This window comes from Delphinapterus leucas, chromosome 1 (genome assembly GCF_059928025.1).
Source record: "Delphinapterus leucas isolate spDelLeu-1000000601 "Yukka" chromosome 1, BTC_Dleu_Yukka2, whole genome shotgun sequence".
Lineage (NCBI taxonomy): Eukaryota > Metazoa > Chordata > Mammalia > Artiodactyla > Monodontidae > Delphinapterus > Delphinapterus leucas.
The window spans coordinates 102,492,372-102,511,706 of record NC_143129.1 but is presented as its reverse complement, the minus strand read 5'-3'; the positions used below and the strand labels follow the sequence as shown (position 1 = coordinate 102,511,706).

The 19,335-nt window shown below is 33.3% G+C and overlaps 2 protein-coding genes and 1 long non-coding RNA gene across 12 annotated transcripts in view; 2 read left to right on the top strand and 1 right to left on the bottom strand.

The window, feature by feature from the left end:
- The window catches only part of SLC35A3 (solute carrier family 35 member A3), a 38,404-nt gene extending 19,707 nt beyond the window's left edge, over positions 1-18,697 (top strand). For 7 of the 10 annotated variants that reach the window (XM_022584245.3, XM_089894603.1, XM_089894698.1 and 4 more), the window contains 3 exons: positions 2,875-2,993; positions 4,353-4,486; positions 9,912-18,697. In XM_022584245.3, the coding sequence (XP_022439953.3) occupies positions 2,875-2,993; positions 4,353-4,486; positions 9,912-10,002 (344 nt within the window). In that variant the 3' untranslated portion in view covers positions 10,003-18,697. The other 3 variants (XR_016387577.1, XM_089894794.1, XM_089894865.1) reach the window with 3 other exon arrangements.
- Positions 1-19,335, bottom strand: part of LOC149750699 (uncharacterized) — a 34,885-nt gene that overhangs the window by 12,233 nt on the left and 3,317 nt on the right. The window lies entirely within an intron of this gene.
- The window catches only part of SLC71A1 (solute carrier family 71 member 1), a 41,107-nt gene continuing 40,576 nt past the window's right edge, over positions 18,805-19,335 (top strand). The window contains exon 1 of the mRNA XM_089923290.1: positions 18,805-19,139. The gene's annotated coding sequence lies outside the window, so the exon portion shown is untranslated. The remainder of the gene's footprint in view (positions 19,140-19,335) is intronic.

Sequence of the window (19,335 nt, the reverse complement as noted above, 5' to 3'; positions counted from 1 at the left end):
TTTCAGCTGTTTTCACATAATATGATGACAAACAGACTGAACCTTCATTTTATCTCATAGTATTTATTTGTTTCTCTGCAAAATTTGTAGAAATGTATCGTGTGTTTTTTTTTAATAACTTCAAGGTAAATATTTTTGAAAACAAAATTAAATTAGCTTCCCTTTGTTCAGTTTGTCTAGAAGGCAAGTTCAGACTTGAAAAGCATTCACCATTTCAGAAAGAGTATATCTATAGCATAGTGGTTAAGAACTCTTGGTTTGGTAGTCTGACCACTCAAATCTTGATTTTTTTTTTTTTTTTTTTTTTGCGGTTCGTGGGCCTCTCACTGTTGTGGCCTCTCCCGTTGCGGAGCACAGGCTCCGGATGTGCAGGCTCAGCGGCCACGGCTCACGGGCCCAGCCGCTCCGCGGCATGTGGGATCTTCCTGGACCGGGGCACGAACCCGTGTCCCCTGCATCGGCAGGCGGACTCTCAACCACTGCGCCACCAGGGAAGCCCCAAATCCTGATTTTATTACCTACCACGTGTGTGGCATTACAGAGCTTACTTAACCTTCCTCTCTGCTTCCTCATCTATAAAATATAGTTAATTATGGTACTTATTTCATATGTTGCTATGTGGATTAAATGAGATAATACATGTAAAGTGTTTAGAATAAAGTGCCTTGTGCTTTATTAGTGCCTAAGCACTTATGTCAGCTATTTACATTAATACGCAAATATCAGAAAAGAAAGAAATATTCAGGTTTGTATGAGTTACCCCAAATTTTCTCGATTTTAAGATAAAAATGAAAGGTCAGAATTCATGATTCTGTGGTATTTCATGGATTTCTTATTCTTTGGTTTGACCTCATAACACAACCTAATGGTAATGGTAATAACTCAAAGTTTTGAAAAGGATACATAAATAAGTTATAGAACTCGAGATTACAAAAACAAAACAATGTATAGAAGTTTTCAAACATCAACGGTCAAAGATTAGCTAATTGATAAGATCCAATATTAGCCACAGAATGGAGAAGCAGGAACTCTTGTTACCTTAGGTTGCTAGGAGTACAGTCTTCCCTTGGTATCTGTGGGGGATTGGTTCCAGGACTGCCATGGATGATCAAGTCCCTTGTATAAAATGGTGTATAGTGTTTGCATATGACTTATGCAATCTTCTCATATACACTGAATCATCTCTAAATTATTTATAATACCTAATACAGTGTAAATGCTTTGTAAATAAGTTGCTGTGCCGGCAAATTCAAGTTTTGTTTTTTGGAACTTTCTGGAATTTTTTTTTTACATTTTTGATTCACGGATGGTTGAATCTGTGGATGCAAAATCTGCGAATATGGAGGGGCAACTGGTAGACTGATGTAACCTTATTGGATCTCAATTTGGGAATATATAACAAAATTTTAAATAAATTACAGCTTTAATGTAAAAATTCCATGTCTGGATAAGAATTTATCCTACAGATATAAATATTTATACAAGAGAACAAAGATAAATGTCCAAGTTTATTCATTTCAGCATTGGTTACAATTGTAAAAAATAGAAAACATTTAGAATACTGGTTAAATAAATTATCAATATGATTAAATGGATCATAGACTTCAAAACCACTCTGCCTGGATTAAAATCTTGAATCCATCACTAACCAGCAACATGAGTTTGGGCAAGTTTATTTAACCTCTCTTTGCTTCAGTTTGTTCATCTGTAAAACGAACTAGAAGTGTCCACCTCATAGGGTTGTTATGAGTTAACATACATAAAGCACTTAGTACATTTTGTTGCATGTGGCATTATATGTGTATTTCATACTGTTATTGTCCGTACGATGGAATATTACGCAACTGATAGAAAGAATGCAGTAGATCTGTACATACTGACATGTGTGTACTCTTCTGTACTCTATACATTTTTTGTAATTATCAAGTGTTATTTTTATAATTAAAAAAGAAATGAATAATACCCTTGGAAGTGTTTCTTTTTGTGATTTTGTGTTATACCAGTATTATTTTCATGTTCTAAATTAGACATATTAAAATAATAGAGTTGGCATAAATAAAATTTTAGAAAGAACATTTCACATCCCTTTTAGTTCTTTTTCACTGTGGAATACTTTGAGTAGTTGTGGCTTTATAAAAAATTGCTTTACCCTGCACTCTTTGCATATCTTACTACAGACTGCCCCAAAGAGATGACCCCTGTAATATCCATTTCTTTATTCATAGTTTAGGATTGCTCCAGGAAATCTTAGATCCAGTAGTCATGTGATAAGCTCTGTGGTAGAAGTAAGGGATTCAGCAGTGAATAAGACACATTTCAGGCTCTCACTGAGCTGACTTTCCCTAACAGTGAGACTTCAATAACAACATTATGATGTTGCCTATGGCTGACTGTTTCTTAGCTCTAATTTTTTGTTTATTAATTATTGTACATCCAAAATTTCTAAATAAAGGAAAATGCTGGACCACATACCTGAGCTATTATATCTGCATGTATGAATGTGAATATATGAAAATCTAGATCTAGCAAATAGGAAGATATAAGATACAATGAAATATACCAAAAGTGAGCATTTTAGAAATATTTGAATGGGAGAGCCATTTAGTCCTGGAATGTATACATTATATTTTTTCAGTCCTCCAAAGTTGGTAATCTCTGTTCTTTTATATATTCCCATGTCTATATTACAGTCATAATATAGTACTAAGTATACTTTTCTTAAGTTTATATAATTATACAAGTAAAAAAATTTTAAAGTAGTCCAATTTTATTGAAAAGGAAAAGTTAAGTTTAAAATTATTTGGAATGTTAATAGAAAAATATCTCTTCAGGTAAACTAAATGATGTTTGACATAGACTTTACTTTTATTTTAGGTTTCTTTGGGAGTATATTTGGATTAATGGGTGTATATGTTTATGATGGAGAACTGGTATCAAAGAATGGATTTTTTCAGGGGTATAACTGGCTGACCTGGATAGTTGTTGTTCTTCAGGTAAAGCATTTAAAGTCTTACATTTATGCTAATAAATTTTATTTTAATATAGAGAATCATAGTAGCTATGATATACTGATATGAGGAAGAAGGGTCCCTCCTATCAGTACTCTCATTATCTCTAGTTTATTAAGGGAAGTTAAAATAGAACTGATCTAAATGCTGTAATGAAAACTTACTTGAAAATGAATCATGAATGAACTTTATGGTATTTAAATTTAACATATCGAAAATGCAAGTTTAAGAATAAAAGTTGAAAGCTGAAGACAAATATAACTTGTAATTTTTCTACTGTTTTGATCATTTTACAGGAAGTCTGTGGTCAGCTATTTCAGGCTCAAGAAGCAGATCTAGATATTTAAATCTGTAACAGTTTATAGTTTATATTTTGGTTACATATTGGAGTACTCCTATCAAATTACCTCGGCTTATAACTTGAAATTATTCAAGGGTTGAGTAATTTCATCTTCAAAAAATACTTACTGAGTACTCTGGAGGATACAAAAATGAAGATAGAAGTCTCTGCCTTCACAAAGCCTTTCTCTAGAGGTATTTGAAGCTGTAAGAAACAAGGTCCCTTAGGGAGGATGGGTGAAGGTGGCAAAGGATAGTTGTGTTTTGAAAGCAGGAAGGATACTTCTATTTTTAATATAGGAGAAAAGGAGACAAGGGTAGTGAAAATTCAGAGAAAATTTGAGGTAGAGATAGGGTAAGTCAGGAGAGTTGATGTATGATGGCTTTTATCCTATCAAGGAGGGAAGCTCTCTTTCCTTAAGAGGGGCTAAAGACTTGAGAAAAATTTAAAAGGTTTGGTACAGTTGGTATGAGGGAGTAAATAGGGGAATGAGAACACTGCTAAGAAATACCAGGACTCAAACATCAATTTGTAGTGAGCTCACTTGGCATAATTTGTGACTTTCTCTCATAAAGCTTCTACCATTTGAAAAGGTACAGTGAAAGTGGGTAACCCAGACTTGGGAGCTGATATGTAGGGTTCGGTAGAAAACAAAACTATGAGATATGGTAAAACTTTGTTATTTAAGTAGCCACAATTTGGAATTTGAGAGGGATTTGGTAGAAAGTTCTTCACTCTTTTTTTTTTTTTTTTGCGGTACGCGGTCCTCTCACTGTTGTGTCCTCTACCAGATTATGCTGGTAGTTACTTTGTCAGATACCTTTTGAAATAAGGGGGCTACTGAACAAAACCTATAAGTCCATTTGTTATGAGATGTTTAATAAAAATCACTGACTTTAATGGGATTAGGTTATAGGACAAAGCCTGAAGCTTCATTGAGATTGTTTTGAAAAGCAGTTTTATATATGTTTATTTTTTAAAATAATCTTTTAAAACTTCTGCAGGCACTGGGAGGCCTTGTAATAGCTGCTGTTATTAAGTATGCGGATAACATTTTAAAAGGATTTGCAACCTCTCTGTCCATAATATTATCAACACTAATATCTTATTTTTGGCTACAAGATTTCGTACCAACCAGGTAGTGTATTCTTTTCTATTTCTTTAAACCTCCAAAAGTATATAGAAAAATAAGAGTCCTTCATAAGATCTAATCTGAAAAATTTTGTTCTATTACAACTTTTGAAGAAATATAGTAAGATTCATTTAACTATCTTTCTTTCTTTCTTTATTTTTTTTTTTGTTGGTATGCGGGCCTCTCACTGTCGTGGCCTCTCCCGTTGCGGAGCACAGGCTCCGGACGCGCAGGCCCAGCGGCCATGGCTCACGGGCCCAGCTGCTCCGCGGCATGTGGGATCTTCTTGGACCGGGGCACGAACCCATGTCCCCTGCATCGGCAGGCGGACTCTCAACCACTGAGCCACCAGGACCCCCCATTTAACTATCTTTTTAAAAAGGTTTCAAACTAAATGCATGAAAGAAAATCTAACACTGGAAAGCAATTTATACAATTTGGCTCGCCAGAATTTTCTCAATAGATCTGAATAGGTTTTTTTCCCCAAAGTTACAAGTCATATTTTTAAAAGTTAGTAAGTCATAAAAGTCATAAAATAAGTCATATAATTACATCTTTAAATGAAGAATTTATATAGCTAAAGCCAAGAGAGTAGGTGGCATTCTTGAAGAGGATAGTTTGTTTATATAGAGAAGGTGGCTCATGAGAAAATTCAATTAGGTGGTGGCAGGGAGAAGAATAGTCTGAAAAAGAATTGCAAAAGGAATGATGGGTGAGGCAGGAGACCCAGGATCGTGTAGTGTCATGGATGCCAAGAGAGAAGACAGAGTGAGGAAGAGTAAAGTCTAATAAAGTTCTATTTTTTTTTACAATTACTAATTTGTAATCCCAGAGTAATGAGATTATATTTTAATGGATTCCAGGATACCATTCATGGTTTCCTCTAACTTCACTCCCCTCCTTATCTTCTCATTCTCTAAACTTCGGGAGTACTCTCTTCATCTGTCCTTGGACTTCTTATATCTGCACTCACTCCCTTGGTGATCTCTATTCTCACGGCTTTAAATACCATCTATAGGCTAATAACTCTCAAATTTAAATTTGAATTCCAGGCTTTTATATCTAATTGTCTATTTGACATTTTCTTCAATGTCTAACTCATTCCCCATCTCTGTCAGGGTTCCCAATTTAGTAAGTGGCAGCACCTTCATTCTTTCAGTTGCTTAGGCCAAAATCCTTTCTGACTTAGATAGGAACACAGTATATCCACAGTAACCTCAGAGAAGGCAGACTCTATAGCTATGGATATAGATAGCTTTATAAGAGGAAGTTAAAATGTATGGAAATTTTTAATTTTCTTAGTGCAGTAAGGTCGTCAGCTTCTCTTTACTATTCTCTCACATGTCATTCTAATCCAGAAGCAAATCCTGTCGATTCTTCCGTTTTAATATCTCCAGAAGCTGACCATTTCTCACAACTTCTGCTGCTACCACCACGATCCAAGTCACCCTCATTTATCGTCTAGATTAAGGAAATAGTCTCCTGACTTGTCTCCTTGCTTCTTCTCTTCACCTGTGTCCCTGAATTTTCTCCATTCAGTAACCAGAATGGTTCTTTTCAGTGTAGATCAGATCATACTCAGAAACCCTCTAATTGCTTCCTATGTCACTCAAAAGTTGTCACCATCGACAGCCTATTTGCTTTGGCTTTTAGCTACCTTTCTATCCTTACCTGATATTACTTTCCTCTTGTTTACCTTTTTTAAATTCTTAAATTTTTTTTTTTTTTTTTTTTTTTTGCTATTGTAACTTCTTTGCTATGGGCTTTGACTTGCCCTATTTTTCTTGGAAAATGCATCCCCTACATATTCACATGGCATACTCCCTCATGTCCTTAGATCTTGGCTCAAATATCCCTTTATCAAGAGATCTAAGAAAAAGCACCCCCCTCTTCCAACATTCTTTCCTCCTGTCTTCAGAAGACTTACCACCATCTGATAATAAGTAAGCAAGGCTGGAGTTTGGCACATAATAGATACTCAGTATGTTTGTTGAATGAATGTTCAAGACCTTAAAATTTTAATACAGTTAGTAAAATTAATTTGTGTTAGTGAGAGTGAGATAGGATTGTGGGTGGAATTTGGTAGTAGAAAAATGTAATATGCTCATTCTATTTCTATATTGAACATTTATGGTTTGGTTCTTCTCTAGCAACTTGGACAATAGGTCTGGGACATGCGTGTTGAAATCTGTAATTTTTCTGAGGCATGAATTTAAAAGTATTTATGTTTTTAACTTGATACGGGAATGAATTACTTACATTGAGACAACCGTAATAATTAGCACCTATGTCTTAGTGATGCTTTATTCCCTACGTATTAAATGGGGAAATTACATGCTTTAATATTATTTGAGAATGTTTGGAACTTGTATATTTTTAGGGTAACTTAAAAAGGCATACCTTTTTCAAAAAAAATAAAACATCAAATAAGGCCAAAGTGTTAACTTTAAATCTTCAAATCATGCAGGGAATAAAACAAGTAAATGATCACGTAAACCAGCAGAGGGACAAAAGAGTAGGAGTTTTTCAGTAAGCTACATACCTGTGTTTGTAAATCCATGTTTCTGAGGGAGCATGTAAGGTATGTTGGGATGAAGATAAAAAGAGAAAAGACAATGATACTGTTATTATTGAATGAATGAATGTTTTGAGAATATGCATAGGACACCAAGTCAGATGGAGAAGACAGGTTATTTTTCCTAAAATAGATAGCTAAGCCCTCCATCTTTATGTATTCTTTCTTTTGTGGAGAACTTCTATTATCCAATAAATGCAATGATCTATATTGTGAATATAATAATATATTTTCCTTTGTTATACCCATTTCACCTCCTGAAAGTTTTTTGGTTTCTCAGAAGTAGTACCCCTGACCCCTGTACCTGCCTTTCTGATTGTTCCTTTGGTAACTGTCAGTCTTCACTCACTCTCTTATCTATCTCATCCACTGCCATGTCTTACCTGTCCTCTCTATGAAGATAACTCTAGATCCCTATTTTCAACTGACTGCTAGACATCTCTACTGATATATTACCAGTATTCCCTTTCCTATTTTTTTTTGTGCTCATTATTTGGCTTATTGGTATTACCATCCTTGTATTTAGGCTTGCTTATTCTTTTATCAAAAGTTTATTGTGTCCATTATATGTCTGCCTGCCAGTGTACTAGATCCTGGAAAAACAGGAATGCCTGAATAAGATATGATTTTCTATCTTCAAGGAGATCACAGTGACTGGAGAGACGGGCATGAGAATAAATTATAACTAGGATCAATGCAGCAATGGAAGTATATACACAATTCCATTAGAAAGAGGGGGCTCAAATCCTTGAAATATTAAATTCTGATAGCTTTTTCCTTAACAAAATTATTTCTCTCAGAACCACCTAAAAAATAGCTGGCTTGGGAAGCAGGGGTTTCCTGACAGTAGATAGTCTAGTACAGCGGTCCCCAACCTTTTTTGGCACCAGGGACCAGTTTTGTGGAAGACAGTTTTTCCACAGCCTTACGGGGAGGGATGGTTTTGGGATGATTCAAACACATTACAGTTATTGTGCACTTTATTTCTATTATTATTACATTGTAATATATAATGAAATAATTATACAACTCACCATGATGCTGACAAGAGGCAGAGCTCAGGCAGTAATGCAAGTGATGGGAAGCGGCTGTAAATACAGATGAAGCTTCGCTCACTTGCCTGCCGCTCACCTCCTGCTGTGTGGCCCGGTTCCTAACAGGCCAGGATTGGGGACCCCTGGTCTAGTAGATCCTGTTAGAAATATCATACAATGGGTTCCTACGGTGGGTAGAAAGTTGGATCAGACAACTTTCCAACTGAGCATGTGATTCTATGCAATTCCAGATTTCTGGAAAGTTAAGAGAAACTCATAATGATTGACAAAGAAAGTGCTCAGTCAGAAGCTTATGCAGCCTAAATTGTTACCAAATATTCCTGTGGTAGTAATTTTCTTCAAGATATTTACATTATAGGAAGTTTTATGTTCTCTTAATCTTATATGTATATATGTATTCAAGGCGTTTGAAAAGTTACACATCTGCATCAAGTCAACACTAGATTTATCATAACAGATAATGATTAAGCTCCCTATATATGCTAGGGACTAGGAATATAATGATGAATGAGGAACACATGGTTGAGCAGGGGAGCAGAATGTAAATAAGACATTATTTACTACAGTGTGATAAAGTGTTACCATAGAGTAACTCTGCTTAAGGGAGTTAGTCTTGGAGACTTAAGACCTGAGTTGTTATGAATAAGCAGTTTTCTTGGGAGGGACACTGCAGGCAGAGGAATAGCATCTACAAGGATACTGCCCTGAAAGGCATGTTGTGTTCACTAAATGGAGTGGCTGAATTATAGATGGGGTGGGGTGGAGTGTGGGAGATAAGGTTGGAAGGACCATATTATGAAGGGCCCTTTAACTCATAATAAGGATTAGTGATCTTTTTCCCTTATAGAACATTTTTTTTTTTTGAGGCAGGGGAGTGATTTCAAACTGTTAATAAAAACTTTAAAAGCACGACTAATTCATGTCCCTGTAACAGCACTTTGAAGAATATACATGTTAAAAGTTAAGACTGATATTCCAGTTTACATTCAGTTTGAGTTCCAGTACCAGTTTAAATTCATTTCCTGTTTATAGTAAGGTATATTATATATATGGATAGATAAACTAAAGAAGAAACCAAGTCTTCCTGCATTCAGTCTTATTTCCTTTTGTAAAGCATCCTATAAAAATCCTGAGTTTTGCTTATTACTACCTTGTATTTTAAACTGAACTTTACTGTGGTTTGAAAAGAATGCAATTTTCCCTTTATATATTCAAATTTTAAAAAAATCGAGATCTCTTATTATTCAATGTATTATAGGCAAAAGGCACATTACAATGAAATACTATATATACATATATGTATAACTGAATAACTTTGCTGTATACCTGAAACTAACACAATATTGTAAATTAACTATACTTCGATTTTAAAAAATGGTTTTGAAAAAAGATGAAATACAACCTTTTATACATCTTTGCTTTGGGAGACTACAGTATAGCACAGTGGATGAAAGTGCAGGCTTGGCTCTAGAGTTAAACATACCTGAGTTTGAATTCTATCTCCCACTTCAAGCCGTGGGACTTTAAGCAAATTATTTAAATTCTCTAAACCCGTTTCCTCATATATAAACAAATGAGGACAGTGCTAGTCCTTCCTTATAAGGTTGTTGTGAGAACTAAATGAGATAATGCATGTAAAACACTTAGCTAAATATCTGGAATGTAGTAAGTACTCAGTATTTGTTAGCCATGTTACTGGAACATTTTGTCCCAAATTATATTTGTTTTTATAGTAAAGAAATATAACTTGTTTTGTTTTTAATCTGATTTTCTCTTTTTCATTTCTTCTTCATCTATTTAGTGTCTTTTTCCTTGGAGCCATCCTTGTAATAACAGCTACTTTCCTATATGGTTATGATCCTAAACCTGCAGGAAATCCCACTAAAGCATAGTGGTAATACTGTCTTTATCTGGTTTTTCACAATGGTGCACTAGGAATCTCAACATTAATCCTGCACAGAGGACTTCTACAGATTCTAAGAAAAAAATCATCATGCTGAATCTGATCATAATGTTCAAATGGTTTGAAAATATGAACGTTTAAGGATAAAATATATGTATATGTAACAAAATGCCTATTGCATCAAGAAATCAAAACTTGAAAGTATTTCCAGGGATTAGAATAATTATTGGAGGAAACTTGAAATCTGAGTTTAAAAAGATTTTATGTTTTTGATTGCTGCAGAAATATCCTATGCATTCTTTGCAAGAGCACACAACAAATGTCAGACATCAATTTTGCAAATTAGATATATTTAATCTTATTAAATGTTTTTTATCTTACTCTTTCTGTACAGATATATCAAATAACATGGATATTCAAAGTTTGAAAATTATAATTACCTATAAAGCTGTGAAGAAATAGGATGATTTGAAAAACATTTTCATGTATCTCAGATTTTTATATTTATACAGAAGATTACTAAACAAAAGATTGCTATATGTTGCAAATGTTCAACTGCATAAAAATTGATAAAGTAACATTCTGGGTCTGATTTGTCAGACAATAAAATTCATATTTAAATTTAATGTAAAGAAATATACACATCTATTTCTCCATCTACATTTTAAGATCTTTTAGTGCTTCAGAACTGCTGGAAGCAAGCAATCCAGTTGTTCCTGTGCTAGATAGTAGCCAGTTACTTTTACACTAATGGAGTTTTGTCCTTAATCTCTTAATTGTATTTCTTTTCTGTAAATCAGATAAATCCTTAATATTACTTTAAAATAAATTTCTGTGTGTGTTAATTTCCATTAAAGTTTTAAAATGTAATTTAAATACTCATAATAATTTAAAATAATAATTATTGTCTAATGTCTCCATTTGGAGAATTTTGAACTATCAAAGCATATACTGTATAATAACTAGAGCATTTTTAGATGAATATTTTACTCATTGATCTGTAAAAACTTCTTTTAATCTACAACTGTTGACAAAACCAAAAAAATAGTAGTACAGATGTCAATAAATTGAGACCAAAATGACTTTTCTTGGAGACATTCCAGATTGCCATATTACATTATTTTAAATGGCACTGTAAGTATAAATTCAAGGCTGCTCAGAAGAACTTTCTAGGCCTCTCATAAACCCACCATTCCCAGGAATTCTCTGATGCATGTCTGGGAGAGGCAGCTGAATTCTGAATTCCCTTTCTGAGACCCTACAAAAGCTGCCAGGAAGGAGCCACAGCTTTGCTTTACAATAGTGGTTTCCTTTCCATTTGATTAGCACTGGAGTTGAGATTGCAGATTACATGAGTTATTTAATAAATTGGTTCAGGGAGAGAAAATATAGCAGAAATGATCAAATGAACAGGTGGGCACAAATACTTTCTAAAATTAGAATATGGGTTTAATTTAATTATTGACTAGAGACAGAATTACCTATTATGTATAGGAATTTATTTTTTTCTTTCATACATTATATATTTTTAAAAGTCTCCTGTTCTAATAGTATAAATCTGTAAAAAATAAATATTTTTATATAATTCTAATGGATTTTGTTAAACAAAATTTGGCTGAAAAATACTATGTTACAAACTGTTGGCTATTCTTGGCTAATTAGGACTGGCTGTGTTACTTTGCTGAGGCAAACCTAGCCTCTACAGGACAAAAGCCTAATATATTCCATACAGAGTTTTAAAAAATGCTTAAAATTACAAAGTATTTTAAATTAATCTGCTGGTGATTCCAAGTTGGCACCAAGCAAACTTTCTGGAACTCTGACTTATGACTTTCAGTGACCACCTTTTAGAGTATTTATTTAATAACTTTACCACAATTTGAGAATGGTGTTTTTAGACTGTAACAACATTCAGGCTTACATCTTATTATTTACTGCTAAGGGAAATCTAAATCCTATAATGCACAGAATTCAAGACTAAATATAAAGATTTATGTTCAGCTCACACTGAAGTACTGGTTGGGTACTTACGTGTTAATTCAATGTGCATTCATAATTAATTGTTAATTCAGGTTTAGTCTCAATTTTAACACTTCAAAAAATGATACAGCAAATTATTGGACATCAGACATGTTAGTTACAATAGTAATATATTTTCAGGTGTCCAAAATAACACAATTTTCAAGATTCCCACCAAAGTTTATAAAATGTAATCAAGAGTTCTGAGAAAGGGCAAAATAGTCTATTTGCAAAGCAAACTTTTATTAGACAGGCATAATTTATATTTTGCTTTTCTAGTAGGTTTGAAAACGTTATTAGAGATTTGGTTGTGTAGTTTGTGATTCATAAAGAGATAATCATATTTGAGAAGGTGGACCTGTATCCTAGATCATGTCATATATACAGATAATGCTGTTTTCTTCTGTGTGCTGTATATTTTGATGACCTCCAGAAGCCTTATTGTATCAATCTTTTATAATGATGACTCCTTGATTATTTAAATTCTTATACTTTTTAGAGTTTACATGTTACTACTTTGTTCATTATAAAAATGTGCTAACTCATGGGAGAAGAGTGCCAACTGATAGTTCTATAAAACTTAAGAATATGGTATTTTGGAAGAAAATTTTGAAATGCAACATGTAGATGTATCAACACAGTAATATTATCAATTCTATAATAAGTGATTTTTAGAGACATTGTAGACTACTTTTATGGTGGAAAATGTAGTTTAGAGATGCAAAACTTAAATGTTTACATCAATTTATATTGAATGTCACAATTTCATAGAAGGAAAGGTGGTTTGATATTTAAACTAGAATCTAAAGAGACAGAATCTGAGTGGAAATTAATTGACTTTGTGCTCAGTAGACTTAGTGTAATACAAACTATTCTTAAGAATTGATACACTTTTCCTACATATCAAATTATTAGACTTTTAAAATGTCATTGTATAGTCACCTGAGTTGTTTTGTTTTTAAAAACAGGGTTTAGCATCACTCATTTTATTTACACTTTCGTTGTTATAATATTTAATTACATATGAATGTATGCTCTACATAAGAAAAAGTTTATGAAAGTTATTTATGCTATATCGAAAGTCATCTTAAGGATCTCCCAGATATGTAGCATATTTAAAGTAATTATAGGACCAAAGAAAAAGCACCTTTATCAAAACCTGGTCCTATGTGCCTTGCTTTACCAAATACCTGACTTTTCTGGAGGACATTACTATAATTCACAATTTTGGACACATAGGCAAAATTAGGATGTTTTAAGAATTTAATTCAATTTTTTCATTGTTTCAACATTTGCTATTTAAATCCATTATCTAACAGAATATTAAAATAGGTATATTATACAAGTATTAGTAAACAGAACTTATTTAAATAAATTATGGTACTATTGCTCCATCATTGAAATTTTGAAACTTTAACAATTGTATATAACTGTCATTTTGGTTTTTTATTTCTTATTATAAGATATAATTTACTGTGATTTTTAAACTATTTTTTTAATGATTTGGATTCTGAATTTGTCTATATGTGTATTTCCTTTGTTTAGGAAGATTCTTTTGGGTTTGGGGCTGTGATTTGTATATTTAAATTTTTTATGGACATAATTCAAAGGAATCTGTAAATTGGTCTTTTGTTAAATGGCTTTTTAATTGATAAATTTCCCTTTGTCATTTTTTGGTATCCAGTTATATCTATTCAGTAGATTTATGGAAATAGATTATTTTCATAACTATGTAAATTTTTTCCTATATTTCCTTGTTTCCCTGTTCACCTGTGCTTGACTTAACCATGAATTAGTCTCCTCTCTATATATCAAAAATGACTCACTGAGCCTTTCCCTACCTCTCTAGTTACCTTTATCATGTGTGTGATCTTCCTTTTTACTAGCCTATGCCTTAGCATGAAAGACTGGATTTTATTTAAACTCGTTAGAATTTCTCTACCTGTATGATGATAACAGTCTAAAATTTTTTTGCTTTAAATAAATTATCTCTTTGCTAGCCTCAAAGTTAAGAAATTACAGTAATCGGTATATATTTTTTTCATATTTGTCTTTTGGCTGCACCGCATGGCTTGGAGGATTTTAGTTTCCCGACCGGGGATCAAGCCCGTGCCCCCTGCAGTGGAAGCACGGAGTCCTAACCACTGGACCGCCAGGAAATTCCCAGTTTTCTTCATAATTTGAATATAATTGTTTCTATTGTGACTATCAATTCAATGCATAGAGATCAAATGATAAGCAATATAAAGGATTTTATTTCCACCTTTATTACTGAAGTAACCTTGTACAAAATGCTGTTTTAAAATGTTACTAAAATAATATCAGCATTAAATGTATACCCTTCTTTGGTATCTTCTCAGAAGCACTAACTGAAAATCTTTAAATATTTTTTTTATTGTAAAACTTTCATTGAAAGTATATCAAAATCCTTGAATCCTGTGCTGTGCAGATACGCCTCATAATCTAAATCTTATAGATACCACTGCCATTCAACATAGTCAGATAGTGACCAGTGTTAGTAATCATAATTGTCTTTCTTACTGTTCTTAAAAAGAGAATTTTTTCAAAGCAGGATTGATTACATACACATTCCAGAGGAGAAAATATCAGAGGAAATAAATTGCCGAACTTCAAATCCCAAAGATTTGAAATTGTACTATAGTAGAGTGTCTTGGTGACTATAAATTCAGAGGTTTCCCAAATTCACCTTCAGGTTCAATAATTCACTAGAAGGAACTCACTGAAAGCTATTATAATCACATTTATTCCAGAGAAAGAATACAAGTTAGAACCAGCCAAAGGAAGAGACACATAGGGCAGAGTCTAGGAGGGGTCCAAACTCCAGTCGTCCTTTCCAATTGTCCACTCCCTGTGGAGTCTTAGACAATGTTATATACTCTGGCCACAATTTATGATACTACACGCAAGTACTGCCAATCGGGAAAGTTCACCCACGCTTTGGTGTTCAGATTTTTACTGAAGTTTTATTACTTGGCATGATTGATAGATTCTTTGCACACATGGTTGAACTCACTCTCCAGCCCTGACCCTCCCTGGAGAACTAGCTGACATCAGGCTCTAGGGGCTCATGTTAGCATAAATTATAAGATGTGATTTGAGGAGCCCAATATGAATAACAAAGACACTCCTCTCACTGGGACCTCCTGACGATAAAGGCCAGAACTCTTTGGGTAAGGCCAAATTCCTTACACAGTGGCCATTCGTCTCATACACATTCTTCTGAACTGATGAGGATGACACAAGCAATGACAATTGTTTATGGAGACATTTATATATTGTCATTTTTTATTTCAGAAATTTTGTGAAATGATTCTGAACATGACTCAAGGGCAGAAAAACATAATCAGATACAGTGCTAAGTAGCATATGTAGTATTTATTTAGTTTTCAGTTCTGATATTTAATTACAATTTTATTAAATGTTGGAATACTTAAAAGACATTTAAAATTTTATAAACTTTTAATCTATGCTGTATATTAACATAAAATTTTGAGCTAATTTTATTTATTTAGAAGATCTAATTGGCTTTTTTGATGATTCATGAATTGGGCAGCATCCCATCTAGCAACTAGAAGGGTGCTCCCTGAGCTAACTGTAAATTACCAGTAGCCATCACTTTAGTTTGGCTCATAATAGGCCTTCACTGTTAACTGACAGCTCCACATTTCCAGTCATCCTTTATTGGGGTTAAGTATCAGCCCTCCATTGGATCTAATCAGGTTTTTTCATTTATGCATTTATTTACATTTATTTATTTAGGGTTTCTAATATGTTAAAAGTAACTTCTTTAAAACAAACAGTAATGATACTCCTTTGGGAATAGTTTACCTGAGATACACACTTTCATCCTTTTTTAACTTGAACTTACTGAGGATTTAAAAGAATAATGAATGCTGTTACAGTGTTCTGAAAATTCACTCTAAAAAAATGTACTTTAAATGTAAAGTATTTAAAAGGTTTAGTTAAATGTGTTAAATCAGACTTCACTTGTATATTTTAAACAAAATCTGTGGATGTGAGTTTATGTGTTTATTCTTTTAAAAAACATTGTATATACAAAAACAATTTCTAATAATTGAGGGTTTAAGTTTTCTCCTTTAGGCTGAAGTTTTATTATGTTCCATTTTATTTTATTTTGCTTGGATAGTAAATACAGCAATTAAAAATTATGATGCTAAGTGCTTTTTCTAATATATGCAAGCTGCTTCAACAGGTTTTTAAAGATAGCAACAGTAATATTTCTTGGATGCTAATAGGATTACGGAAAATGACAGAGGTGAGTTTATGTTTCATTTTACGGCGGTTTCAAAATACTGCTATGAATTCTAAACTTTTAAAATCTGAAGCTTACTTTGGATGTTATATATATATAATGCCCCAAATTTTCATTACTTTATATTTGTCTCCATTCACCTTAAAGGCCTTTTTGCCGCGCCGCACAGTTTGCGGAATGTTAGTTCCCTGACCAGGGATTGAACCTGGGTCTCGGCACTGAAAGCGCGGGGTCCTAAGCATTGGACCGCCAGGGAATTCCCCTGTTTTTGCTTTTAATATTTCGTTTTTATACTGTTATTGCCGTTTTAATGACTTCAATCATGCTATGATTGTCAGCTTAGTTTTGAAAAATTCATGGGTCATCTCCGTGTACTCACAAAGTAAGCATTGTTAAAAGACCTTTTTTTTTTTAATTTAAATTTTCCCTAGCTTCTCATTTTGAAAAAATTTTAAAGTATATAAAAGTTGAAATAATAGTATACCCATTTGCCCTCCACCTGAATTCAACAATTAACATTTTGCCATACTAGCTTTATCAGGACACTTCTAAAAATATGGACATTTTTCTAATTAAATTCAATCCCATTATCACACTTAAGAAAATTTAATTTTATTGTATCACCTACGTTCATATTCAGATATTTCCAGTTGTCTCAAAAAATGACCTTTTACAGGTTTTTTTGGCTTTGATCCAGGATTCAGATGAGGATCATACTTTCTATTTAATTGTCTCTTTTAGTCTAGAAGATCCTTCCCTGTACCCCAATGGCTTTTTTTCCCCATGATGTGACTTTTTGAAGAGTGTAAGTCACTTGGCATCCATCCATGATCTGTCAATATCCTTGATTTGTTCCCTTTATTCTTTGCATTTCCTTCAAACTGGAAGTCTGTAGGTTTGATTAACTTCAGGTTAAATGTTTTGGGAAAGAATATTTCAGATTATCTTTTAGGTTTTATATTGTATCACATTAGAAGACACATAATTCTAGATTGTCTCATTACTGATGATAATCATTCAGTCAAGGTGGTGACTAACAGATCTTTCCATTGTAAAGGTCATTTTCTCCCCTTAGTAATTAGTATTCTTTAGGGTAGTATTTTGGCACCATGGGAATGTTCTTTTTCCTACCAGCCTTTCATTCAATGGTTTTAGCATCAACTGATGATTCTTAACTGAATCATTTATCACACTGAGGTGCAAAATAGTGATTTAAAATTTTTTAATTCTCTAATTTTCTTCTACATTTATTATATAGTTTCTATTCCTCTATTTTAAAAAGACTATTTTCCCTCCTTTCTTGTTCCCAAAGCCCTCTTTTTTTTCCCCAGATCACTGTCCTTAATCTTCAATGTAAACATTATAGCTAATTACAGTCACAGTTTTGTTGTTTTGTTTTGTTTTGCTTTTCTGTTTGTTTTTTTAGCTGCGCCTCACGGCTTATGAGATCTTAGTTCCCTGACCAGGGATCGAACCCAGGCCCTCAGCAGTGAGAGTGTGGAGTCCTAAACACTGCATCTCCAGGGAATTCCCCAGTCACATTTCCTTTTGATGTTCATATTGTAAGCCAGTAGCCAGTGGAGGTCACTAGAAGCTAGCTTCTGTTCTGTTAGACATGACCACATTAGTCTCTGAGGTCCTCCTTGCTTCAGGTACAACAATATGTTCCAGACTTGCCTCGTACTTGTCCTATTCCAAAGCTGGGGAATATCAGCTATGTCTCCAAGGAGCCCTATCTATTCCTTTTAGGGGGAATGGAATTTGAACTCCATTTACTTATGGGCCATATATCAGTGGGCAGAGCTAGGAAATAACATTTTTAAGAGTTCATGAATTTAAATCAATGTTTACAATTAAAAATTAGTATTACAAGCTTTTTTCTTATTTTATATTTGCCTCTCTTTTCTCTTACAGTGAAAATATTGGTTCTGAGTAACATTAGCATATTTGCTTATATGTTTTATTATATAGCTTATGTTTCAGCACTACAATACCAGTATTACTAATGGAAAACATATTGAATAAAATTTGCAGTTCTCTTTGTCCTTAGAATAGCCCACTGAGAGTACATGTTCAAAAGTTAACGTAAATTACTATTTTCTCTACATGGTTATGCTATCACTGTGATATAACTAGTTTGTTTTTATTCAATTTCATATTTAATTTAAAAATTTTATTGCTTTTGAATACGTGAAGCATTTACATGGTTCAAAGTTAAAACTATATAAAAAGTATACTCAGATTAGCCAAGCTGCCATGCCTATGCCTCCAGCCCATTCCTAATCACCTCCTATAGATAATTATTTTCATTAGTTGCTAGTTTATCTTTCCTGTGTTTCTGTTAAAAAAATAAAGTGTGTACATTGCTATATTTATTGCGTTTCACCATGTGGAGTGTGTTCCTTGCTTTTAAAATTTTTTATGTTTAGAAAGGGTTTTCTGTTCTAGTGGTTACCTTTTTACTGATAACATTTTATGTAATGCCATAAAAGACCTCTTTTTGCTTGTTTAAGCTTCTACTATTTGCCGTTTTAAATGTTCTTTGACTCCCATCTAATTGCCTTTGTGACAACCAATGAACTTATTCTACTCCTTCCATCTTCTCATATTTTTTAGTTGCCTTATTTCTATTCGAAATGTTTTAGAACATATAACATTTACACACTATTTTTTCACCCTAGTCCCTGCATTTGCTATAAAATTAAATATATTTTAAGTATATTTAATACTCTTCACCAGTACTTTAGCTGAAGGCTCCCCAATCAACTCTTGGCTGGATGAAGCTCTTCTAGTAGAGTACTCAAGGAGGGCTTGTAAGTACAATATTCCTCAAGTTCTAGCATGTTTAAAATTTCTTCTAGAGCCTAGATACTTTAAGTACAGCTTGATGAACTATAAAATCTTTGGCTCACACTTTTTTTTTTGAAAATGTTGCTCCATTGTTGTGTTGCTTGGTGTTATTGTCAAGAAATCTGGCACCATTTGATTTTTTTTCCCCCTTTGGAAAAA